The following is a 27,041-nucleotide window of genomic DNA, read 5'->3' as shown; positions in this document are numbered from 1 at the left end:
GGTTTGCAACAAACCCTTGTTTATGTTAAAATATGTAGAGATAAATACACACATTTTTAGAGAACAATATTTGATTCAATAAGAAAAGATGGGGTAATAATATTAGGGTATAGATATTGATGAAAATGTTTTCTTAAATACTGGCAAGATCTGATACCTAGGCTACATGACATTATTAAAAAATTAATCAAAATAACATAAATCTAATAATAAGTTTTCTGTTAACTAACTGTGATTTTAGCATGGGAAATCACATCTAGATATACTGTATTTGAAATTTAATAGTGTAAATTATTGCTACTATACACATACACACATGCACATAAGACAGAATAGGCCTGTAGCCCATTACAAAAGGCCTGTAGCCTTGTCTCCAAAGTTGTGGAATACATTTTATAACATGAGCTAATGCAACGTAAGACTATAAATATAAGTAATGAGTTTACATAAGCTCATAGAGTATATATTATTATTGCAATTTATATTATTGGCACAAAATCTACATGGCATATTAATTACAATATTTATAAAAATTAAAAAATACAGGGTCTGGCACAAGTAATGCTCCTTTTTTATTACAAAAGCTGTTTTTACACAGTCATAATCATGTAATTCTGTAGCATAACAATATCACACTCAAGCACATTATATAACATCTTAGGTGTTATGTTCTAATTAAAACTATAAATTATTACACTTCTATTATTGCCGTACCAACCACACTCAAGTAGGCTGTACTTCTGTATGTCTGACCTTAAAAAGAGAATCAAAGACAAAGTCTGGTTTGTTATTTGTTAGGCAGTACGAGCCAGATGGTTGGGGCTAAACGTTTACTCTCGGGTGTCCAATGTGATATCAAAGAACAGGAAAGCAGAACACCCTGTCTCACAAAACAGAAACGAGTTGGAGGACATTCACAGAGAGGTAGGATCGGTCGATTGAAGGGGCCTCTGAGGACACTTTTGTGCTCACTGCCACATTAAACTATTCAGGGTTAAATTAGCCTCCTAGCTGGAAAAAAACAATGCACAGCAAATTGGGGAAAAATGGACAGAAACAGCGCAGGTAACACAAGGCAAAGTTCTTTCAAGAAGTGATTTAGCTCACCCCACTGAAGAAACAAATTAAAGTATGTTTTAAATCACCACCAAAGACAATATTTAGTTCAAAAAATCATGTTACTAGCACACTTATGTGTGGAGGCCTCTGCCTAAATTTTCACAGTGGTATTTCTGGATACTTTTTCATCTGATATTTTATGAAAAATAATCACCTGTGATATTCTTTGGTTTGCTGCTTTTATGTAGAAATGCTTGATGTGTATACTGTCTGAATTAGCTTAATATTAGTCGTCATTATCTACTTAAATAAATAATTTTCCTCTGCATTTTCACTTTGCTAAAAACCAAAATTTTAATTACATAATTGTAAATGAATATTTAGGCTTTCAGAAATGTAATTTTCACTCAAGTAGTCTTCTGTTATTTCAGGATTTTGGCTTAGTCACTCACACAAACGTCACTGACCCTCACCTTCCCAAGCCTCGCTGCTTCTCCAGAGACCCCATTTCAAATACCCAGGCTCTTTCTGCACATGAAATGCAAAAAAGTGCAGGTTTACTCATTCTTTACCTTATAAATTGATGTATATGTCTTATACAACTAAAGAAAAATATTATTGAAATAAATAAATAAATGAATGAAATTCTAGTTAGTGAAGAATCATTTTTACATAAAAGAAGAAATGCAATTTATTAGTTTTAATTTGTACCACTCACCAAGGGTGTTGTTAAACAAAGGGATTTTTATAACTGTCATCGTCTTCATACAGGTCATTTCCAGCTTAAGGGAATGCTGAGTGGTCAAAGAGAGGGCCTTTCTCCCCACTGCAGAACTGATGAGGATGTGAGGTGCGCAAGCGTTGAACAACCTGGAAGAGGTGAAAGTTCAGGGAGAAGGCAGATTTATGTGTGTAGTGAGAAATGCGTGTTGTAGATGCTGTGGTGGGCTACCAGGTCAGCACTTCAGAGGTCAGGCTCTCTTCTCTTCAGCTGCCCAGATTGTGGCTGCTGAGTCCTTCCTAAGTTACTGCCTGCTTCCAGCTGAAAAAAAGAGTTCCTTTGCTTAATGCTGTCCTTGTCTTTGGAATGACTGATTTGGGAGTATGAAATCTCTTTCCCCTTCCTTTAATTTAGGACAACTCTAAAGAGATAGCCCAGTTCAAGAAGGATTGTGGATCAGCAGAGACTTTTATTGGGATGAATTGAAGTTAACTTACTCTCTTTGCCAAGATTTCCTCTTCTTCAGAAAGCACACCAGTATATTTATTGCATGACAGTCTTCATCTCCATCCCAGGAACCCTAGCCTAAGTTCCCACAGGAGGAAGAAAGAGAACAATTCTTGGTGGAGTGCCTAAGAAAATGGTTTGGTTTGAAAGAATTCTCAGTTTGCGTTTTGACTTAAATAATTTAATTTTGGCTACAAACCTGTCTCTACTTACCCATCAAAAGCATTAATAAAATAATACTATTTGAGTGAATTTCTTCACCAAAAATATATGATTCTAATAATCATAACCTGTGAAAGGTTGTACACATTTCACAAATCAGTCTATTGCCAGACATCAGCTTTAGAATTTAGCCATGGTTTGGACAAAGGGATACAGTTAAATAATCTCAACTACATTTGAGAAAGCTATTCATCATTTATTTATTAATATGATTTGTTGATGATTTTTAGAAAGGAGGTGAGGAAGTACTTGGCCTGTGAAACATTATAACCTAGAAGTAGATGTTCAATTTATTCATAGATGTCAAAAGACAAAGATTGTCCAGTATAATAAAACATTTAAATAACTAAACAACAAGAGTCAGAGAAAACAATGATCACTTCTTCCTTGGAATATCCTAAGAGGTCTTCTAACACATTTCACGTGCGTAGCAGATAAGGTTGAAGGGAGAGAAGTTTCTAACTGTCTGAATGCTGGGGTAAAAGTTTCCATATTAATTTAAAATTAATTAGCAAGAATATGAGAGGAAGAAGAGCTGCAATGACAGGAGAGATGGCTGGTCATTAGGTTTATTATGGGAGCTGACATCCAAAATGGCATTTAGAATTGGGATACCCAATAGGTTAGCTGCTTGGGCCTCAAACAAAATACCACCTACTCCTTAATTGCTGAAGTTGTCATCTTCTTTGCATTGTGTGTGTGGAAGCTTGTGTGTCCCAAGCACCAAGAAATCAGTGCCTAGTCAGTGATGGTAAGAGGAACGATGCTTGCTACAACTCTCTGAAATGGCTGGGAGCCTTAGAAAAGAAGGCAGAGCATCAGTTTGTGGGCAAGACTTCCAACAGGTAACCACTCCCTGTCCCTCTGTTCCAACACACTACCTGATGAAGGGGCGGAGAAAACCATTTATTGACATTAGCATGTGTGTCTTACAAGTAATCTTGGAAGTGATGGGTTCTTTTCTTGGCATAGTTTGATTTTTCCTTTACACCTGACTTTCAAAATGAGTTGTTTCTACTTTTTATGTGAAAATGAAATAATTATCATTTACAACATGAAGTGTAACCAATCACTTCTTAATGGTCAGTGCCATGCAATAAAATATATCTATGTCAGATTGTCATTGTTATAAAATACACATAATTTCAACATTCTAATCTATTAATAAACTCTCATTTTAATATAATTCTTTGCTCACTTATTGCAGTTATCTGCATACACACACACAAAAGTGGAATTTATGTCACCTTATTAAATAAAATGTGATAATAGATAGAACATTTTAAGGATTAGTCTACAGCCATACCACTCTGAACATGCCCAATCTTGTCTGATCTCAAAAGCGAAGCAGGGTCAGGCTTGGTTAGTACTTGGATGGGAGAACATTTTAAGGATTAGTATACATCATAATTGACACATTAAAACGGACACATTAGCATACATCATAACTGGTGCATTAAATTGAACTGAATACAGTCCTAGATGGCTTAGCTCAGTGGATTGAGTGCAGGCCTGCAAACCAAAGGATCATGGTTTGATTCCCAGTCAGGGCACATGCCTGGGTTGCAGGCCAATTCCCAGCAGTGGACGCACGAGAGGCAACCATACATTGATATTTCTCTCCCTCTCTCCTTCCCTTCCCTTCTAAAGATAAATTAATTAATTAATTTTAAAAATAAATAAATTGAACTGAATACTTATATATTCTCTTCCCTGAAGTGGATTCAAAGACACTGACCCAGTCATCTATCTGAAGCAAGAATGAAAGCAACCACTCTGAAATTAGAACAGCAGTAGTTCAACAGCTCACAATAACACCTCTTTGGAGCAAGGCAATTAAATGCTGCATCCAGTGAAAACTACCATGAGAATTTAGGTAGGTAAAGTGTAATTAACTAAATTAGATGTAATGAAAATGCTGCACTTAAACAGTAGTAAGATTGTGTAGAGACTTGATATACTACGGTGGTTTGTGGTCCAGTTGAACTCCTAGATGCAATTAAAAGACATTCCCTCTGAAAAGATCAAGAGATTTTTATCAGGGAAAATTGCTGCTGCTCACCACTCCTTCCTAATGAACTTTCAAATGCCCATATTACACGTGTGCCAATTGGCCCTGTTTTGTCTTCCAGCAGGTGGCCGCATTCAAGCTCATGTCACTGCAATCTGGACGATAGTGATGGGAAGTCCCAAAGTCCTTCAGATCTAGTCTCATATTCAGACTCTTGCAGTTTGTGAATATTTACCATTTCCTAATAAAGGATACATGGGATATAGTTACACAGCAATAGCTATGATATCAAATTGCTTCCATCCATTATAATCCCAACTAAGAGCTAATATTGTAAAATAAGTATATATTTTAAAATTATGCTTCAAGATAGCAATTGTAAATTTATTACCTTAAAAATGACTTTTAAATAAAATACTTTATAGAAATGCATTGATTGATGTATATGTTATGTTAGAAAATTACAAAAATTTTACTATGTATGTATATAGTTTTAAGCAGAATAATTTCACTAAAAATTTTATCCATTTCTTTGTCAAAATGTAGGTCATGGAATCATTATAGACAGAGGTATTTCAGTTATCACCCAAACCCCACACAATGTTATTAAAAATATGTAATAAAGACTAAGTTTGGATGGGTTAATGTTGTCTGAATTTTAAACTATTTTTTCAAATCTCTATATACATTGCAATCACACTAACACATCCAACCAGAGTGCATTTTTAAGAAGATTGTTGGTCTGTAGGTGAACTTAACAAAAGCTATGAGATAATTATAATATTTCAGGTTTTTCTTAACCAAGATAAGTAATAGAATTTATATTGCTGAAAACATATAAAACATAGCAATAAAACAAAAAGTCAATATATTGTTTTATTCACAAAAATGTATGTTCTCTTAATTTGTATTTATTGTCCTACCAGAAAGTCTCTATTATGCTTCGTTTGTGTCCAAAATAATATAACCTCAAAATCTCACCCATGATTCCTCTGAAATGTAAAGCCCGGCATTGAATAAAGATTAATTAAAGGAAAAGGAGTGCTCATCTTATGATCCAAAATTATATTCTAAATTGTGAGTATACCACCTACTCACAAAGGCTGAATGCACTGTGACCATGAAAGTGGTTTTTTTTTTGTGTGTGATAGTGGAGTCAAAACTGGAATATTCAAAAGCTTTTATGAGATAAACACTATGAGGAGATTTGAAAATTTAATGTAATTAAGTAGACAATACATAACAAGTATTCCTTTATGGTTTTAAATACGACCTAGTAAGTGTCTACCAAATGCTAAACAAACATGTAACTATTTATATTAAAAATAGCCAAATTACATAGGATATAAACATAATATGCACATAAGCCTTCTATAAAATTGTTTAAAAAATAAGAAAATAGTTTAAAGAAATATATTAAAAAATACTTATCTTTGTAAAAAATCACTAAGAATAATACATTGTGTTCTCAGTGTTAATAGAAAAAATAGAAGTGCTGACATGGACTTAGGGTTTCAATTTCAAGTAATGTTTGCAAGAGTGCAACACATTTGTGTCAGATCTTGATAACACATCAACTCTTAAATTTTTCTAGCATATTGTCCTGAATATAGTAAGTTCTCAATGCATACTTGTTCACACTTAATTAAAAACACAAAGCTATTAATTTAAAGTTGTGAACAAGAATAGATTGTTAGGGTGTTTTATACAATCATCTTGTTTGGTTAACATGTTGGGTAGATGCTGTGATCTGTTCTTAGAAGTGAAAAATAATGACATAAAATACATAACTCTTTATAATGTACATAATTTGGTCACATGTATTTATTTTTAATATCACCATCACTTACAAATGAAACAGTCACATTATTTATAGCTATAAACCTGAAACATTAGTGCATCATTGAGGAAATAAATGCCTCTTTTTGATATTTTAGCATAACTTTTATGTTAAATTAATTATATCTGTTGAAAAATAGTTATCATTCAGCATACATTATTAATATGAGTTTTGAAGTTACAATAGGCCCCAAGTTTTTTGGACTAAAATAATCATTTACATTAGCTGTCCTTTTATTCTGAAAGCTATAAACTTTCTGTGTAAAGTGGATTTTATAAAGTTCATAGATTTTAAAAAGCCACAGTTAATCATTCTGAAAGTGACCCATCTTAAATGTACATGCAGAAGGGTTATGGTAATTTGCAAGGGTGATACATAATAAAATGTTGAAATTTGAATCATAAAATTAATGTAAAATGTACATTTTTGCAAATATTATCTTATTATTGAAATATCTTAAATATCGATATTCCTTTAATATATATTAAAAATAAAAATTCTATTTCTTATGTTTTATCCAATGTTATAAAATATCTAAGAAGGGAAGCTGAGGAAGGAAAAATGAAAATGTGTGATTTTAGAATTTATAAAACCAATAAATTTACAAAAGTTTTATTTAACTAGGCGTATTCTACAAAGTATTTTGGTAGAGTGATAGAGATAGAATCTATGCAACACAGTACAGTGTTCTGTAGCATGAGCAGATATGGGAGGTTGACAGAAAGGGGAAAGATACCTACTGCTATGGAATAAAGAACCAGCAAGCCTTGGTAACTGAAAATTGAGAAATAAATTTGAGACAACTTCTCAGGTTTTATATAACAGAGACTGTAATAATTATAACAAATTACAGACAGGATCATTAATAGTGGGATTTCAGTTAAATGGGAAGATGTTGATTTTTTTTTAGATATTAATAGGCAATACAGTTTTAGCTTAAAATTTTACATAGACGTAAACAATGTTTAGTTGCTCTTGTTTTAGTATGTATGGGTATAAGGAAATACATTTTTGAGCTCTAAAAACAAGATATGGATGAATAACCTTGTGGAAATTTAGAATACTAAATCATAATAGCTTAGGTCTTTAAGTGACTGTAGAAAGTATTTACCTGAGGTCTTTTATTAAACAGGGAGGTGGAAAGTCAGATTTTAAGCTATGCTTCTCACATCTGCATGGAGAGAAACTGACAAAACTATGACAGGAAACGAGAGCTCATGTACTGTACGTAGTTCAGAGCTGTGTCCTCACGGCCATGCTGCCTGATCAATGTCAATTTAGTGTCTTTGTTTGTATTTGACTGACTTATGTAAATAAAATTTTAGAGCCCTGTCTGGTGTGGCTCAGTGGACTGAGCACCAGACTGAGAAGCAAAGGGTCACTAGTTCGATTCCCAATCAGGCCACGTGCCCGGGTTGCAGTCCTGGTCCCCAGTAGGGAGGCATGTGAGAGGCAACCACACATTGATGTTTCTCTCCCTCTCTTTCTCCCTACCTTCCCCTCTATCTAAAAAGAAATAAATAAAATCTTTTAAAAATGCATTAAATTTTAGAAATAATACAATAGTGATAAATAATATTGTATATAAGTGTTTTGTCATTGATCATAAAGTACTAAATCAGACATTTAGTATAGCTTGAAAAACAGACATCTTAAACTCAATTATTAAGTGTGAAGACAATGGATTAATGAAAACCCAGCTTTATAAACAGAGTTATTTTAATAATTTAGGAGCAAAAACAATTCAATTTGATGGATGTGTTTTTTCATTATAAATTGTTACATAAAATAGCCCATTTTCACCAGTCAACCATCTTTTTTTGGTCACTTGATAATAAATCTGAAACTCTCAGTTTTTATTATAAATATGAAGTAGAGAATTTAATTTTATAGCATCATATTCTTTAAAAATTACTATGGTATAATTGAGTAGCATGATGGGGAAACAAAAAATATTGTACCAGTAGCTTGTTATTTTCTTCTTTACTTGGATGATCGGTGTACATCTATTAAAAACAATTCTTTTTAAATTTTTTTAATTTTTATTTTTTTATTGATTATGCCATTACAGTTGTTCTATTCTCCCCTTCATTCCCCTCCACCCTACCCCCATCCCCACCATTACCCCCCCTTTAGTTTATGACCATGTGTCTCAAGTTCTTTAGATTCTACATTTCCCATGCTATTCTTGCCCCTCCATCTATTTTCTATCTACTGTCTATGCTACTTATTTTCTGTACCTTCTCCCCCCATCTCCTCCTCCCACTCCCCTGTTCCTAACCCTCCTTGAGATCTTCATTTCTATGTTTCCACTCCTGATCTAGCTGTCCTTTCAGTTTGCTTTCATTTTAGGTGTGGTTGTTAATAACTGTGAGTTTGCTGTCCTTTCACTGTTCATGTTTTTTTAACTTCTTTTTCTTAGATAAGTCCCTTTAGCTTAAAAACAATTCTTAATTAAGATAATCTCTCTGGAAACTAAGGTATACAGTAAAAATATACAACAGAAACTTTTCTTTTTCCCACAGTAAGAAATCCACAACATGTTCAATATCTCAGTATAGTACAAAATGTAAAAGTAAAGTCGCTGCCAATTTCCAACATGGCATGTTACCATTCACATTTCAATATAACAACAGGGTTTTGTATCGCCATTAATATAATTAAAAACTTCAGAAAACTAGTAGAAAACAAAGAATAAGAGTGGTTTTGAGTCACGCCTCTGTTACTTTCAAACTATGTGACCTGGGGGAAATTACATTCCTGCTGCCTGTCTCCATTTTCTCATCCGTGAAGTAAAATTGATAATCTGATAATATGACTGCTGTCCAAATGGGATTTATGTAGGAATTAACTAAATTAATACATAGTAAGTGCTTAGACCTGTGCTTGGCATGCAGCAGGTATTTTCTTAATATTAGGTATTATTATCATTAATATTTTTCATTGTATATTCATGCCAAGTTTTCATCTTGTTAGTGGTGTAGAGAAAACAGGGAAGAAGAGTGTGAAGGATTTTAATTTAAGCACTTGAAAAAATGTACCAGATCATTTCAGAGCCACTGTGTGATTTTACAAAAAAGATCCAACATTTTTTCTTTACCACAATAATAGTTTAAACTTTCTGAATGAAAATAAATAGAAAGAAAAAAAAAGAATCACATGCTTTCACAATTACTCCATCAATTTTTAACACAATATATATTAAAAAGTAGTAAGGCTTTTCTAATGTGGATATTTACCTGAATCTGTATGTTAATGTGCAAATACCAAAAGACGGCCGGTTTCTTTAGTCTCTAAGAATATTGTCTAGAATAATTGATTCCTTTGAGACCACTTCAGGTAGAAATATCTGTGCAACATGAGAGCAACTATACGGGAATAAGAAAATGAAGATTGGATTGAATATTAAATATGGAAATATGATTTGCTACTTTTCTCATGATCCTGCAAAACTCTTTATTATATGCCCCACAAAATGAAATATAAATTTTAGAATTTCAGAAACAATTATGGGAACAATTATAGTATTGCATTTAATTTAAAGAGGACATATCAGATAAACTAAATTAAAATAAGAACTTCAGAGATAACAGAAAAAACATAAGTACATGCTAAGAGAGCACACTATTTTTTTATTGTTTGCCTCAAAACTATTTTATTTATGTGTGTGTGGTATTTATATAAGAAAGGGGGAATCATGAATAAAATGCGCGATGTGTATTGAATTCTAAATATTTAACTAATGTTTTGTCCAAAAAAAATTACCATGAAATTATCATAGCAAAAATAATATAGGTGATGACATACTATAAATTGAAAAACAATATTTGTTAACACACAAATTCATAAAATTACTTATATTTTCATTCTTAATTTAGCTCATACTTTATTTTATTCCTTTGATAATGGTAGTATTCAACCCAGAACACATTTAAAACTGATAAACCATGTTGCAGAATGAAACAATAATTTTCAGTATTCTATAAAGGTAGCAACTATACCCAAATTTATCTAAAGACTTAGTGCAAAGTCAATTTAAATTCCAAGGAATCTGTATTGTGAAAATTTATATCTCCAAATCAAAGTTTATGTAGAAATACAGGTAGTTAAAAATAGCAACATCTTGAAAATATATGAGCAAAACTAAAGGACTTACTCTACCACACACCAAGACTTATTTTACACTTGGTTTCATTTTAAAGTGTGATGTTAGTTTAGTGATAGGCAATAGGCCCGTGGGGAAGTGTAGGAGACACAGTAATAGGTCCATATGTACAAAGACACTTGATTTATGATATGAAAATAGGGGAAGAATATTTTTTCAATACATGACACCTTTCACAGCATTCAAAACACATTAGGGTGAAAGCTATATCTAAAAGTAAAAAAAATAAAATAAAATTTTGAGAAGAAAAACACTTTCAAGGAATCAATGGAGTAAAATCAGTCTTACAAAGCAAAAAAAAAAAAAACCACAGTAGCATATAAGGAGAAAGAGATAAATTATACCTATTGAAATGTTAGATATTTATTAGTTTCAGACAAATTGAGTGAAAAAGAAAACCACAGTGTGGAAGAAGCTGATTTCAGTGCATATAACCAATCCAACGCCTGTATTCAGTGAATATAAAGATGTCTAAATCAATAAATAAACAGAAACAACCTAGACAGGAGGCAAGGTACCTAAATACAAACTTCACAAAAGTGTATCTAAAAAAAGCGGCCAACGAACATGACAGTGAAAGGAAGTCCATACATCAGTTTTTCCTTCTAAGACTCCGACCACATATATTTTAGGCCTGTTAGAGGTAACACCTCAGATCTCTGAGGAAATGTGTTTTGCTTTCAAACATTTTTTCTTTGTCTTTTAGATTGCTTAATGTTTGTTGATTTAGAATCAATGTATTGGATTCATTCTTCAGTCATCTCCAAAGTGCTTAGAGTCCACCCAGTTCATTTTTAAAATTTAGATATTGAATTTTTCAAGTTTACATTTTTCATTTGGTTGTTTTATAGAGTTTTCATTTCTCAGCTTATGATTTCTATCTGTTCTTTCATAGTAGTCATTTATCAATCGGAATCCTTGAATATATTGATAACAGCTGCTTTAAATCATTGTTGGGGAAGACATATACCTCTTGACAAGATAAAATAATAGGGACTGAATATATAGTTGTCCCTATTAAGTTGTTTCAGTTGAAACAACTGAAAAATAGACTTAGAAAACAACTATTTCTTATGCAGTGAACAAGAAGGAAGGAAGAATAGTGATTCCTGACTGGCAGGAGATAAATGAATTTAACGTCTTCAAAAGAAGCCAGGGAAAAGGGAACAGATAATAGTTGGAAAAATAAAAATGAGTAGAAACTTGGTTTTAAACTCATAGTATCAAATATTACATTTAATGTATGTAATATGAATATAATAAACAGGCAGAGATTTTAAGATTAAATTTAAAAAGCAAAATTCAACTATATGCTGCTACAGGGAAGTCATTTTGCATAATAAAGTCATAGATGTCACAAAAGTGAATAAAATGAAAAAGGTGCACTATGGTAACATCAAACTAAAGGAACATGGAGACTATATTAATATCATATGAGGTAGATTTTAGTAAAAAAAAACACGGTGGTTAAAGTGGTCACTCTGTTATGATAAAGTGACAACATGTTATCTGCACTTTGCACTTGATGAAATTTTGTTGTTTTCTTTGGCTGCATTTGATCTATGTCAGTGTAGCAAACCACAAAATTCTGAGAATTCTACTCCTCACAGCGGATCCCAAAGTAATAAATGTATATAATAAGTTGTTTTATATACGAGGTCAATTGCCTATAATAAATCATAAATGGGGGGCAAATTATCGGGAGAATGTAATAATCCTAAAGTATTCTGTGTCTAGAGTGGAGTTTTAGAAAACACAGAGCATAAACCAAAGGAGTTGTATGAAGACACAGACAATTGCATAGTTGTAGTAAGATATTTTAGCGTTTCTGTCTCAAATGAAAAGAACAAGTACATCGAGATTTGACATTTATTTGGGAGACTAAACAACACTATCAACAGATTTGGTTTAAATGAAATTTATGAAGTACTCCCCATAAAACATGAATACACACCGTGTTCTCCTCCACACTGAAAAACGAAGCTGCTGTGGTGATCCTTGCCATGCTGGGCAGTGAAACTGCACTCATAATCCTAAAAGACTCCAGTTATACAGAGTATGTTCTCTGACCCCAAAGGACTTAAATAAAAAATTAACAAAAAGATAGTCACAAAATTCTCAAATATTTGGAAACTCAATAATACATTTCTAAATAACCTTTGTGTATTGGCTAGGGTACCCATAACAAAAACACCAGAAATTGGACACTTAAAGAAAATGAAAACATGTTTTCAGTTTTTGAGGCTAGAAATGCAAGAATAAAGTGTTGGCAGGTTTGAGTGCTTCAGAAGGCAGTCTCTGTGGCTTCACTGTGTCCTCACATGGCCTTTTCTCCGTGCACACATATCCCTGATGTCTCTTTTTGTGTACACATTTCTCTTCTTATAAGGACATCCACCAGATTGTAATAGGACCCACATATATAATCTCATTTAACTGTAAATGCTTCTAATGTCTCTGTCTCCAAATGTAGTCACTACATTCTGAGGTCCTGGGGAGTGGGTTAAGGGTTTGAACATATAAATTGAGTGGGGCTCGACACAATCAGCCTGTAAATACCATGTTTCTCATTAGAAACATAAAAAGAAAATTAAAGAACACCTGAACTGAATTCAAATGAAAGCATAACATACCCAAATTCATGGGAAATCATTAAAGCAGTGGTTAGAGGGAATCCATGGCACTGAATGCTTGCATCAGAAAAGAAGAAATCTCTCAAACAACCTCAGTTCCCAGCAATAGAAGGGGGGAAAGGACAAAGAAACCCCAAATCAACAAAAAAATAAGAAATAGTAAAAGACTGACAATAAGATAGAAAATAGAAATAATGAAAAAATCAATTAGAAAAATAAAGCCTATAATTGGAGAACAATAAAAAGAAGAGACAATACAAATTGCCAGCAACAGGTACGTTTCCATTATTACAGCTTCTACAGATATTAAAAAGCTGAGAAGAAATATTATGAAGTTTTATAAATTTAATAAACAATTTTTATGAAATGGCAGTATTTTAAAACACATAAACTATGAAATCTCATTCAAGAGGAAATAGATAACATGAATAGGTCATTCATCAGAGAAATGAAGTATGTAGTTAAAACCTTCATAAACACAATAAAATTCCTCCAGGAGCTGATGGCTTTACTGTGGAATTGCACCACCCATTTAAAAAATGAAATAACACAAATGCTACACACACACTTCAGACATTGAGGAAGAGGGCACATTTCTGTCCTTTTATGGTGTCAGTATTACTCTGATGCATAGTTAAGAAAACTTATTTTTAAAGCATTACATTACAAATATATTTAAAGATGACAGGGTTTTTTTGAAATAAATAAAATCCAGCAAAAGAGAAAATTATATACAGTTGATCCTCATTATCCATGGAATTTACATTTACTAATTTTCTATTGGCTAAAATTTATTTGTAACCTCAAAGTTGTTATTTGTAGGATTATCACAGTAATTTGCAGACATGTACAGAGTGAGCAATATTTTGAGTCACCTGATGCATTACTGAGATTAAATAAGGATATGCTCTTTTTATTTAAGCTCTTACAGTATAAAAACATGTGTTCTACTTGGTCTATTTACTACTACATTTTTAACATTTTTGTTGGTGGTTTTGTTGCTTAAAGACCTTGAGGGCAGTACTGAAGTACTGTTTTGGATTCTTCATTACAAGAAGAAAGTTGGGGGATACAGGTATTAAATGAGTTTCATTAAGGTGCATGTTATGATGCTGTTAGCTCTGAGTTCAATGTTAATATAGCAACAATATATATTAAGCAAGGTGTCTATACCCAAACACTAATTAAGGTTATACAAGGCCTGTTTAGAAAGTATCCAGCCATGTAACATGAAAAATAGACACATACATTGAAAAAGGTACAAGAAACATTGTATGTAGAACAACAACACCTTAATCCCCTTCAAAATAAGCAGATTGGGATCTCACACAGATCTTCCAACACCTTTTCCCAATTGAAAACACTCTGCTAAATCCTTTGTTGGAATTACCATCCACTGCCTCAATATGTTTCATGCTTAGCTCTTACATTAAAATTTAGGACACAGTAGTTTTTGAGTCCCCAGATCAGCTTCTAGTTCTCACACTGTCAGTCATCGATCTTTGTTGATTGCAGCCTGTACACGTTCAACATTCTTAGGTGTTCTTGGTGCAGGCCTTCCAGAACATGGATCGCTTTCGACAGATCCTTGACCACCTTTGAAGCATGTGTGCCACACTTTTATTTGTGCTGCACTTATTGCATCATCCCCAAAAGCCTTCTGAATCATCCCAATAGTTTCTGCAGTGGAACATTCAAGCATAAATGAAAATTTGATGCAGATTCGTCACTCTGCTCACTCAGTCATTTTGAATGTGACAGCCACATATTGCACATGCTTATTCAACAGCTTCTACTGCTCCCCACTGACTAGTAGAATGAAGTTGTTATTGTTCGTGAATGTCCATTTGGGTCCACTCTCCTCGGCTGTCAGGTTACATTGATGTCATGCAAACTGTTCTCATTATGTTAACAATGGTTGGACTTTTTTCTGGACACACCTCATGTGTTGATGGGTAAATGTATATGTTGTGACCAGAGGCTCACAGGAACCTAACTGCAATTTCTCTAGCAGCAGAGGTTTAGTATCTGCTAAGTCAGTGTTCACATTGAATTTGTACAATATAACTACCAAAGTGGCAGTATATTTTCACTAAGTGGGTAATATCCCATGAAGAGGAGGTTAGTTGCTGAGGTAAGGTTACAGAAAAATAATTTTCTGTAACTCACCACATTATCAGACTAAAAAAGAATGTTCATGTGATCATCTCTGTATATATTGTTGATCTTATATGTATTCTCAATTTTAAAAATCTCTAAACAAACTTGGAATAAAAGTAAATCTTCTCACCTTATGAGAATCAATTGCTAACATTATATTTAAGATGAAAACTGAATATTTTCTATCAAAGAACAGAAACAAAGCATGGATATCTACTACTAATATTTCATTTCTGTATTATACTGTAGGTTCTAACCATTTAAATAAAGCAGAAAGAAAAGAAACTATCATGATTGAAAAATAAATAAATAAAACTATATTTAAGATTGCAAATTTATCTGTATATAAAATCTACTGGAACAGAGACAAAATCTGCAAGATTCATTTAATGAATTTAACAAAGTTGTAAGGTTTAACATTTATATATGAATAAGTTGTATATTTATATACTAGCACTGAACACACAGGAGGATGATTTTGTGTGTGTGTGACTCAGAATGACTTTACTCAGGAGGTAGAGTGCCATGAGTGCCCAGTGGTCCAGTTTTTGCAGAACCTGGATGCGAAGAGGCGGCTCCTGTGTAGGAAAGGTTCAGGCTGCGAAGTCTTGCCTGCTGACGAAAAGAGCCTCCCCACCCTTCACGCCAGAGGTGCAGGCTCGGGGATCCACTACTGGGTCTTGCAGTCCCCATCACTGCTGTGAGTCATCTTTACCTTCTTCGGCATCTCCTGCAGCTCCGACTCAGCCACCAGGAATTTCTTTGGCTTCTTGTAAGAGATGGTCAGGGTGCAGTTAGCAGAAGCAAAGCACAGCGAAGAATCGCCCAGTGGCAGCTGGTGTCTGTCCAGGTCAGGAACAGAGAAATTCTCGTAGTACTTTTTGTTGGTTGTTCTGACGAAGACGCAGCGCTCCTTCCTGTCCACAGAGACACTATAGACATCCTTAGGCTAGGGGAGGTTTCGAATCTGCCACTGGAAACACACCTTGGTGTCCTTGCTCAGGAAGATGGTATTGTCATTGCTTTCATTGATGAGTTCAGGCCCCAGGTTTCCTGCTCCATGGGGTGCTGGCCCTCCCACCTCAATCTGCCTCTGGCCCAAGGCTCTCAGAACACTGTTTACACGCCATTTTCTTAGGAAGAGTTCCTTCATCTTCTCATCACATTCTTCGGCCATTTCCTTCCCGTCTGGGAACCAATAGTGCACCTTCCTTCTCCCATCGTGCAGCAGGGAATGGCTTATACAGCAGGGCTCTCTTCTCGGCATCCCGCAGTCTCTCCAGCCACTCCGTCACGCCATCTTCCCTCCGCCCAGGAGGGTGGGATTTTTCAAAAAACTAGTAATTTATATTTGCTTCAAAGCATACAATATTTATGAAATGTCTGAAAAAAACACTGTCTAAGATCTATAAACTGAATACTATAGAAAAGTCTTAGGGGACTTTAAAGAAGACCTAAGCAAGTGGAGATATGTCATGTTGAAGTACCTGAAGGATCAATAATATTAACATATCAATTATCCAAAATGTGTTACATAAACTCAGTTCAATCCCAGTTCAATTTCTACTTGTTTTTGGAAACTGAGAAGCTGATTTGAAATTTCCATTATTTTTTTAAAAGTACAACAGGTAACTCATATCGCAAAATGAAAAAGAAATGCTTTTGATGTGTACTATCTTTATATTTACAATAAAACTACAGTAATGCAGTGTGGTATTGGCATAAAAAATAGACAAATAGATTGAAGATGCATAAACTAAGATACAATATTATAAGTTGTGATGAAAAAGGAGTTTCTAGTATATTTAAAGTATATTTCAAAACAACAAAAATATAGAAACAGAAAAACAAATGCATTTAAAAAAACAAGCAAATGATTTGAACATAAATGATCTGATATGTACATACAAGAGAATATTATTCAGTCTTAAAAATGGACATTCTGCTCTTGTGACGTGACTGGATCTAGAAAACATTCTGCTAAGTAAGATAAGCCAAATGCAGACAAAACTGCATGTCTCACTTATGTATGGAATCTAAAATAGTCAAATCCGTAGAAGTAGAGTATTACCAGGGTGTAGAGGAAGAGAAAATGGGAACATAATTAAGGGCGTAGAGTTTTAGTTCTGGAAAATAAAAAAGTTCTGGAGATCTGCTATATAGAATAGTAGTTATAGCTAACAGTACTATACTGTACACTTAAAATTCTAAGAAGGTAAATCTTGTGTTGTGTTCTTACCACAAACATCATCATCATCATCAATATTATGATCATGGAGAGAACTTTGGGAGGTCATGAATATGTTCATGACCTTTATGACGGCCGTGTTTTCATGATGCCTAGTTACCGTCAGACTTACTGAGTGTACATACCTGTGTACAACTTTGTACTTGTCAATCGTAAATTTTAAGAAACTAGTAAAAACTATCATATGGCAGATAAGCACATGGAAACATGTTTATCACTAATAATCATTAGAAAAATAAAAGAATTATCTATCCGTGTTTGTGTATGTATATATATGTATACACACACACACATATATATATATATATATATATGACTAAAATTAAAGAATGACTATACCAAAGTTTGGTGAGGTTGTAGAACAATCAGTCTCATACATCACTAGTTAGAATTAAAATTTTATGACCTTTTTGAAAAATATTTTTATGTCCTTACTTAAATCTACATCTATCATATAACTCAACTATTCCACATGCAGAATGGATAAATAAAAATGGAAGTATGTTTGTATAATACTTTGTACATAAATATTCATAGTAGCTTCATTTGTAATAAATAAAAAGTGGAAGCAGCTCAAATGCCCATCAGTTGTGAATGAATACATATATTTTGGTATATGTATACCATGGACTATGCATCATCAATACATATAAATAAATCTAACAAAGACACAAAGATCAATGAATCTCAAAATAATTATGATGAGTAAAAGAAGCCAGAGTAAAAAATAGTTCAGGCTGCATGATTCCATTTTCATTAAATTTGGTTGTTGCCTTGATATGGGAATTTGGGAGAGGAAAGAGGGAGCAATTGCAAATATGTACTAGAATATGCCAACACTTACCAAGTTTTATGCTTTACTGTGTGCAATTTCTTTATATCAATTATACACCTGTAAAGCTTTAATGGATACTCTGTTAGAGCAAAGAAATTATACACGAAAAATTCTCAATATGATTCCGTTTATTTAAAATTCCATAGTAGGTAAACCAATTGTTGACTTTTATGGGATGGTGTAGGACTTGGACGTATTGGAAAGGGGTATGAGGGAACTTTGTGGAATGACTGTACCCTCTATATCTTTATAGGATTTTGACTAACACCTAAATTGGTCAAAATTCTTCTATCGATAAATTTAAGGTAAGGGAAATAAACCAAATCTTTGGTTTATTTTTACTTTTCTCTATGAAAAGGACATAAACAAATAGCAACCTCCAGTTTGTGATAGGCTTGCTGAGTGTTTAGGGGTGTAAGATGATGTCTGTAACTTACTTTGAATCACATTAAAAAATTAAGAATGGCTTATAGATGGTTATAGGGATTTATTGATGGATAGATAAGTTTTGAAGAAAATGACTGCCAAATATTAATTGTAGAATTTATACAATGACTATAAGAGAGTTAAATGTATAGTTCTTTCCAATTTTCTAAATATTTGAAGTATTTCATTAAAATATTCTACAAAAATCATACTGAATTGAGATTATGGACTCACCAAAATGTCTAAAATTAAAATACAACCAGCATTATTCACAACAGCCCCAAACCTGAAACAACTTTCATTTTCCTTGTCTTCTGATCATTGGACACACTATGCGCTGCATAGGTACAGTGCAGTCCTACTCAGCCATAAGAAGATGAAATGTTGCCACTTGTGACAACACAGGGGGAAAATGCAGTGAATTTGGGCCCCAAAGCGTATAGGAATATAATAATATTTGCTGAAATGATTTGAAACTGATAGAAAATGCTTCTATTTATGTGTCCTCTGTACAATTGAATCAAGTATTAATGGGAATGACAGTACTAACAGTCGTGTGTCATTTGTTTCTCAAGGTTTTTCTGAAGGGAGATCCTGCTTATTTCATATTATGGCTGTGGAAACACGGCTTAGAGAACTTGAGATACAAGTCTAATGTGAGGAAACCACTGTAAATATATGGGTCTGTCTGACCCCAGCAGCTGTGTTGTCTGATTTCATTTACTTCTACAGTCTACCAATATTTGAAAAAACGTACCTATATAATTTGTGTGTTTTTGTTTCATGTGTAATTTTTGGATGCCTTTTTGAATTGTAAAAAAATAAATTGTAAAAAATAAATTCAGAATTTATTTTCTTTCAACCAGCTTTCAGGAGAGAGGAAAGCAAAAGAAACTCTTTTGTGTCACCCTCCTCATGAAAAACAAAAATCAGTAGAAAATAAATTGATATTAAAAAAATCATGACATTAAAGCTGCCACCGCAAGGGTTACTATATTATATTTATATCATTTTTCTACTTTGCTGATCATTTTCTATATTTAGGATAATAGCTAATATTTTAAGATATTTTCAGTATTTAGAAACTCAAAGCTTTTGTTTTGTTCTGATGTATGAATGATGTTATTAACATTACTGTTACACTACTGCCCTCTTGTGACCGCCCAGAATTTCTATTTTTGAAAGGGTTTGTAAATTGCATAAGCATACTGTAGAGATGTTATGCTATTTTCCTTTGATGATATAATACAGATTATAATTAAGTATACTTTGCAACCAAAAATTATATTTAATTTAAAAGAGCTTTAAGTAACTTCAATATAAATTTTATGCAGAATCATTCTTTTTTTTTTTTTTTTTTTTTTTTTTTTTTTTTAATAATTTTATTTGGTTACTTTTCAAGTACATTTTTTTTCCCTCTTCCCCCCCCGCGGTCTCCCCCTTCTTCCCCCCCCAAGTCCTTTCTGTGTTTCACTTGTTCCTCAAAATCCCTCCCCCTTTTCCCCTTAAGTTCCCTTCCCTCTCCCCTCTGGTGCTGCTTGTTCTCTTTGGTTTTTTTTTTTTTTTGTTTTTGTTTTTTCTTTAGCTTCCTGTCAAAGGTGAGATCATTGGTATTTGTCCTTCAATGCCTGGCCTATTTCTCAGCATAATGCTTTCAGTTCCATCCATGTTGTTGCAAAAGGTAGTAGCTCCTTCTTTCTCTCTGCTGCATAAAATTCCATGGTGTATTGTCACAATTTTTGGATCCATTCATTTATGATGGGCACCTGGTTGTTCTCTTGGCTATTGTAATTGTGCTGCTTGAACATTGTGGTGCTAGGTTCTTTGAAATGATGTTTTAGATTCTTGGGGTATAATCCTAGCAGTGGAGTTGTTTTCCTTTTTTTTTTTTTTTTTTTTGGCATTCTTAGCTACTTATTTTAGCCACATATTTCAACTACTTGTATATGTACACATATAAAATATAACTTAGGCCAAATTAGTACATAGTAGATAGGACCTTTAGAGAACACACCAAAATTTTGAAGAGTAAACTTTTAAAAAGAGAATGAAGCAATATTTTCTCTCATAGTGTCTATTTTTTCCAGTAGCCTTATAAACAGCTAGGTTCCAGTGAAGAAACTTTGGTCAGTGCTTACAGAAGGTGTGTGTTGTTGATATTGTGAGTGTGTTTAGTGCTGGGAGTCTGATTCTTTGGGAACTAATCACGTCAACTCTTCATTTTACTTGCCATTAATTTAAGAAAAAGTTTTGGGGTATAACTATTAAGAAACAATAATTCAGCAGTCTTTCATCAGGAAAGTTGTCTTTTTTGAGCAGAACTAAAGTAATAACATATAATCTTTTGAGTCTCTGAATTTCCTGATGTTATTTAATATAGTCTTAATTTGAAAAGAAGACATATTTTCCACATTCCTATTATGTTTCACAGAAAATAACATGCTTTATTTAAGAAAATGTGTTAAGATAGAATAATATTTCTTTAGGATAGGTAACACTAAAAGGATAAAAGACATGTAATTATGTAATATGCTTGTAGCATTTGACAAGAAAATGAAGAAAATTCAAAGGTCTAAATGTTTATTTTATTAATTTTTGTCAAAAATTTTAAGTGATTGGTTGGACAACTTAGATGTTTGCCAACCATTGAGATCATAATATCACCTTACACTAAAAAATCATCTATTATATATCAATAACTTCACAAATGATTGTGCTGTATTAAAAATCAGTTATGCTTGCACAGCCATTTTAAGACATATTTTGTTCACCAAAATTAATTGTCTCTTTTCAAAAGAGACCTTCATACATACAACAAAAGTTGGGGTATTTAGTATGTAAGTTGAATTTAGTTTGTGGTTAACCTAAATAAAAATGTTCTTTAGGTTAGAGAAATAACTAATAACTACTAAAATACTAAGTGATATACAACTATTAATTACGAAGGAGTGAGGTTTTCTAGGCTAGCAAGAAGAAGGAAAGAGAAAGAAAAACTAAGAAAGGAAGAAAGGAGAAAGGAGAAATGAAGAAAAACAAAGGAAGGAAGAGACAAAATACAATAGGAAGCCTTTACGATCTGTAACAGAAAGAGAAACCCAGTTGGTTTTTGCAACTTTCATTTAGAATGCATTTACACATAACATGTGATTAATTTTCAAAATTTATAAAGTAAAATAATTCTAAAACCCAATTTTACTTCATAAATGCAATCATGTTTTTCAGAAGACTATGTAGAGGACTAGAATCAGAATGAAAACATGCTTTTTCAGGGCATATTTCTGTAGAGCAAGATTGAATCAAACAACTTTAGAGTGAAAAGCAAAGCTGATTCAGTAGTGGCTGTTTTAAATAAGTGATTTAGAACAAGAATGAACACAAGCCTTAAACAGTTACTACTGGTGGAAAAGCTGAGAAAATTAAATGTCATATAATCTCCTCTCTCAAAGTATGCAACGACACCAAAAGATTGCAACAAGACTGGCTATCATGCTATGATAAGTGAAAAATTACTGGAATGTTTCTTTTCTCTATGGAGGTTGTTTTCTTTTTCTGTTCTATCAGCTAAATTTTGCTTAATTTTTAAAGTATATTTTATTGATTGTGCTATTATAGTTGTTCCAGTTTTTTTCCCTTTGCACCCCTCCACCTGGAATCCCCCTTGCCTCCAGCAATAGCTCTCTTAGTTCATGTCCATTGGTGGTACATATAAGTTCTTTGACTTCTCCATTTCTTACACTTTTCTTCATATAACCCTGTATGTTTTGTACCTACCAGTTATGCTTCTTATTCTCTGTACATTTTCCCCCAATCTCCCCCTTTCTCCTCCCGCTGATAACTCTCCATGTGATGTCCATTTCTGTGATTCTGTTCCTGTTTAGTTGTTTTTTTTTAAATTCAGTTGTTGGCAGTAGTGAGTTTGTTGTCATTTTAATATTCGTAGTTTTGATCTTCTTCTTTTTCTTAAATAAACTCCCTCATATAATAAAGGCTTGGTGATGATGAACTCCATTAGCTTTACACTGTCTAGGAAGCACTTTGTCTGTCCTTTCATTCTAAATGACAGCTTTGCAGGAGTAATCTTGGTTGCAGGTCTTTGCTTTTCATCATTTTGAATACTTCTTGCCTGTCCCATCTTGCCTGCAAAGTTTCTTTTGAGATGTCATCTGATAGTCTAGTGGAAACTCTTTTGTAGGTAACTCTCTGCCTTTCTCTTGATGCATTTAAGATTCTTTATCTTTTAAAGGTGAGATCATATGGTATTTGTCTTTCAACACTTGGCTTATTTCATTCAGCATAATACTTTCCAGTTCCAACCATGCTATTGCAAAGGGTAGGAGCTCCTTCTTTCTGCTGCATAGAATTTTATTGTGTATATATACCATAATTTTTTGATCTATTCATTTACTGATGGGCACCTAGGAACCAGAGTGGAAGGGGGAGGGAATTTCAAGGGAAAAGGGGAAGGATTCACAGGAACAAGTATAAAGGACACATGGACAAAAACTAACGGTGGTGGAAATGGGAGGGAGGTGGGGAGCACTGGGGGGATGGTCTGGGATGGGAGTGAAAAACAGAAAACTGTACTTGAACAATAATTAAATAAATTTTAAAAAACATAGACATTAAGCCAAAACTAAAAAAAAAAAAGATTGTTTGTATTTGACCTTTGGCATTTTAATTATGATATGTCTTGGTGTGGCCCTCTTTGGGTCCAACTTGTTTGGGACTCTCTGTGCCTTCTGGACTTGTATGTTTGTTTCCTTTGATAGAGTAGGGAAGTTTTCTTTCATTATTTTTCGAATAAGTTTTTAATTTCTTGCTCTTCTTCTTCTTCTCTGGCATCTCTATGGCTTACGTGTTAGCATCTTTAGAAATGGGCCAGAGTCTTTGTATTTTCTTCTAATTAAAAAAAAAATTCTTATTTCTTCATTCTGTTCTGGTTGATTGTTTATTTCTTCCTTATGTTCCAAATCATTGATTTGAACACTGGCTTCTTTCCTTCACTATTGGTTCCCTGTGAACGTTTCTTTATTTCACTTAGTACAGTCTTCATTTTTTCCCTTATGCTTTTGCCATATTCAGTGAGTTCTCTGAGCTTGCTTGTCACCAGTGTTTTGATCTCTGCCTCTGATAGGTTGGTCATCTCTGTTTTGCTGATCTCTACTTCTTCTTTTTCTGGAGCTTTGTTCTGTTTCTTCATCTGGGCCACATTTCTTTGTCTCCCCAACTTGGAAGTCTTCCTGTGCTTGTTCCTGTGTATTAGGTAGAGCTGCTTTGACTCCCAGTCTTATAGTACCTGTTAAGTTGTGTGTGGCACAACTATAGGTATTCCCCATGGCAGAACAACCTGCTTCACCACTTTCTGGCTCTGTATGTAGGGGAGGAATTGGAGAGGGGACGATGTTGAGGCTTTCTCAGAACTTGCCCCATTTCCAGTCACTCCACCCATGTTCCACATGAAACTGGCAGCCTTCTAATTGCTGTTCTACTGGTGGTTCCCAGATAGGGTGCATTTGCATTTTTCTAGGACCCTGTGGGACCCTTAAACAGAATCTCCTGAGAGACTGGCAGTTTCTTCTGCTGCCCTAGTTCCCACTGGTATTTACAGCCAGAAGTTATGAGGCACTGGAACCCTGAGCTGTGCTATATGACCTGTGGCTGGTATCACTCACTCCCAAGGTATCCCTCCCAATTTTATCCACCACACGTGAATGTGAGACCACCTGTTCTGCTGTCTGCCTTGCTGCCACTGCCTTGCCAAGGCCACACTATGTCCTCTTGGCCCTGGCTCCCCATCTCCTCCCCTCCTACCCACCTGGCTGTATATGGCATCTTTAAATCCTTGGTTTTCAGACTTCTATCTAGTTTGATTTTATAGCAGTTCTGGGTGTTTTTATTTAATTTGTTTTGATGTTAGTTGTGATCCTTCTCATGGTTATGCAGGGAGAAGTGTGTCTACCTATTCCTCCATCTTGGCCTAGAGTCTATTTTTTTATTATTTTCATTTTTTAAACTTTTTTGTTAGGTTATAAAAAATAATGACTATAGATTTATCACTCTCTTATTAAACTGTCTTATAATGCTTAGCTCCTGGCATAAGAAGAATACATCTTCTTAAAGATAGTTGCATATACTTTTTTGCATTCACACAGAAATGTACAAAATTATTAACTAAATTATTATAAAATAACATAAAACACTGGAATTTCACCTCGAGACAACCAGCAAACAAACCATACTTGGAAAGAATGTGTCACCAATTATGACTAGTGCTAAATAAATTTTATTTGCTAATTAATGAGAAAAACTTGACTTTGGAAATTTTTTAATTTTGTTTATTATACTAATTATTTTCATTATGTTTCAAATAAATCCTCCTCAGTTAACATTGGCTGAAGTTTTGTCATTTTCGACTCCTAGAATCCTGGTTATGACATACTTCTATTTATAAAGTGAATGTTCCTATCTTTTACATGCTTTTCTGTTAGTCTTATCATCAACAGATTATTTGTAAGGCAGCCATTTAACCAAATAGTTTTGTTGATAGATTTAACCTAATCTAATCACCAGTCCCAAATTTTCTACTGGTTTATTTTGGCTAATTTAAACAATTTCTAAGGAGTTCCATTGTTCTTTTGAAATAACTTCATGTAAATAGTCACTTTCTTTAGCCATTAAATCCACTTTATATTATATGATGACCTCCTTAGTTGGTGATTTGACCTTTAAAATTACACTGAGAAATTAGAAAACTATATGTAAAGGATAATTTATATAAGATGGATATTTACTTTCACTAGTGCCCTTGAAACTATCTGAAAACGTTTGAACTACACAAAAATCCTTCTTATAATAAATCACAAAACGTGTTACTATTTCTATGATTGAGCAAGTCAATGAGTTTTAACTATGCTCTGCTGCCTGCTAACTTGCTCCAGTGAAATTTTATCTTATATTTATAAAGAGCTTGAAATTACCTCCAGTAATTTGTGAGGCTCATCAGTTCCTATTTATAGTTCTCTAATAGTTAAACCTGCAATGGGCATCACTTCACTGAACATCCCTGAGAGATTTATAATCTCATTTACATGTTGATCCAACATGGGCTGGCATTTGTGATAACCATCCAAAGACCTTTATACTCTTTACAAGACTCCCCAGTAAAACACTGGCACTAGTTTGGAAGGTTGAACTTTATGGTGTTTTAATTGTTGCTGTTCACTATTGTTTTAAATCATTAGAGGGCATATATGTTAAACATGCTGTAGTTCTTTATCAAAAACTAAAGAAAAACACAAAATGACAATTACTGTTGTTACTCAAACATTATAGGCATGCATCTGGAATATAATTTACTATCTCTATTATTGTAAAATGTTTTTAAGATCATTGATAGCCATTTTAGCTGTTTTATATTATCCAAAATGGGTAGTAAATCATTTGTGTCATTTTCATACTTGGTATGCTGTAGGGAAATATCATAGTGGTCACAAAACTAAGTCAGTTAAAATAGTAATAAATAAAAGTAACTCTGGGCATGATGCACCATACCTCTTGAAATATTTTATATAATGTAATTTAGGTAATGTAATTTCAGTACTAATTACATATCAATAAAAATGTTGTACTTGCTTTTTAATGCATAATTATTGCAATAGTTTTAAAAAGCTAGAGAAAATAACAAAATTATTTTTATAATATACATAAACTAAGAGATTAAATATAAGCTTTAGTTAGAGCACCACTATGTTATCACTGCTAAAGTCTCACCAATGAGATAGAAAACAGGGAGACAGAATTATTATACCACCTGGATGATATTAGAAATCTTTTTTACCTATTGTACTTCATTTGAATACTTATGGATTAAATAGTATCCTCATTAAAAAACCAAATGGATTACAAAGTAGTAGAAGCAGTATTGTACGTCATTATAGAATATTGAAAACCTGTTAGTCTAACCCAAAGTTAATAATTCACTGCAAAGGATTTTGGAGATATCAAGTGCTACCAGAACTCTTTATGTGGCTCTTGAAGGTCAACACTAACTTTTATAAAGGCTGCCACAAGTACTGTAAGACATGTAGTTTTGCATTTGTGTTGTGTTATACTATAAGTTAGAGTAGCAGACAGCATTATAACTAGAACTTGTGTGATCAGACACTTCAAATTACACTTCTATGTAGACACTGAAAGTTCCTAACTAAATACTGC

At 33.4% G+C, this 27,041-nt stretch overlaps 1 protein-coding gene across 1 annotated transcript in view; it reads right to left on the bottom strand.

Annotated features, from left to right (window-relative positions):
• Positions 1 to 15,988: 15,988 nt before the first annotated feature.
• Positions 15,989 to 27,041, bottom strand: part of LOC119041017 (protein DPCD-like) — a 30,243-nt gene continuing 19,190 nt past the window's right edge. The window contains 2 exon segments of the mRNA XM_053655012.1: positions 15,989 to 16,567; positions 16,569 to 16,655. Coding sequence (XP_053510987.1) covers positions 15,989 to 16,567; positions 16,569 to 16,655 — 666 coding nt within the window.

This window comes from Artibeus jamaicensis, unplaced genomic scaffold (genome assembly GCF_021234435.1).
Source record: "Artibeus jamaicensis isolate MK-2021 breed Jamaican fruit bat unplaced genomic scaffold, CSHL_Jam_final contig_908, whole genome shotgun sequence".
In the NCBI taxonomy this organism is placed as follows: Eukaryota; Metazoa; Chordata; class Mammalia; order Chiroptera; family Phyllostomidae; genus Artibeus; species Artibeus jamaicensis.
The sequence above is the reverse complement of the archived record's forward strand: the minus strand, read 5'-3'. Positions and strand labels throughout refer to the sequence as shown.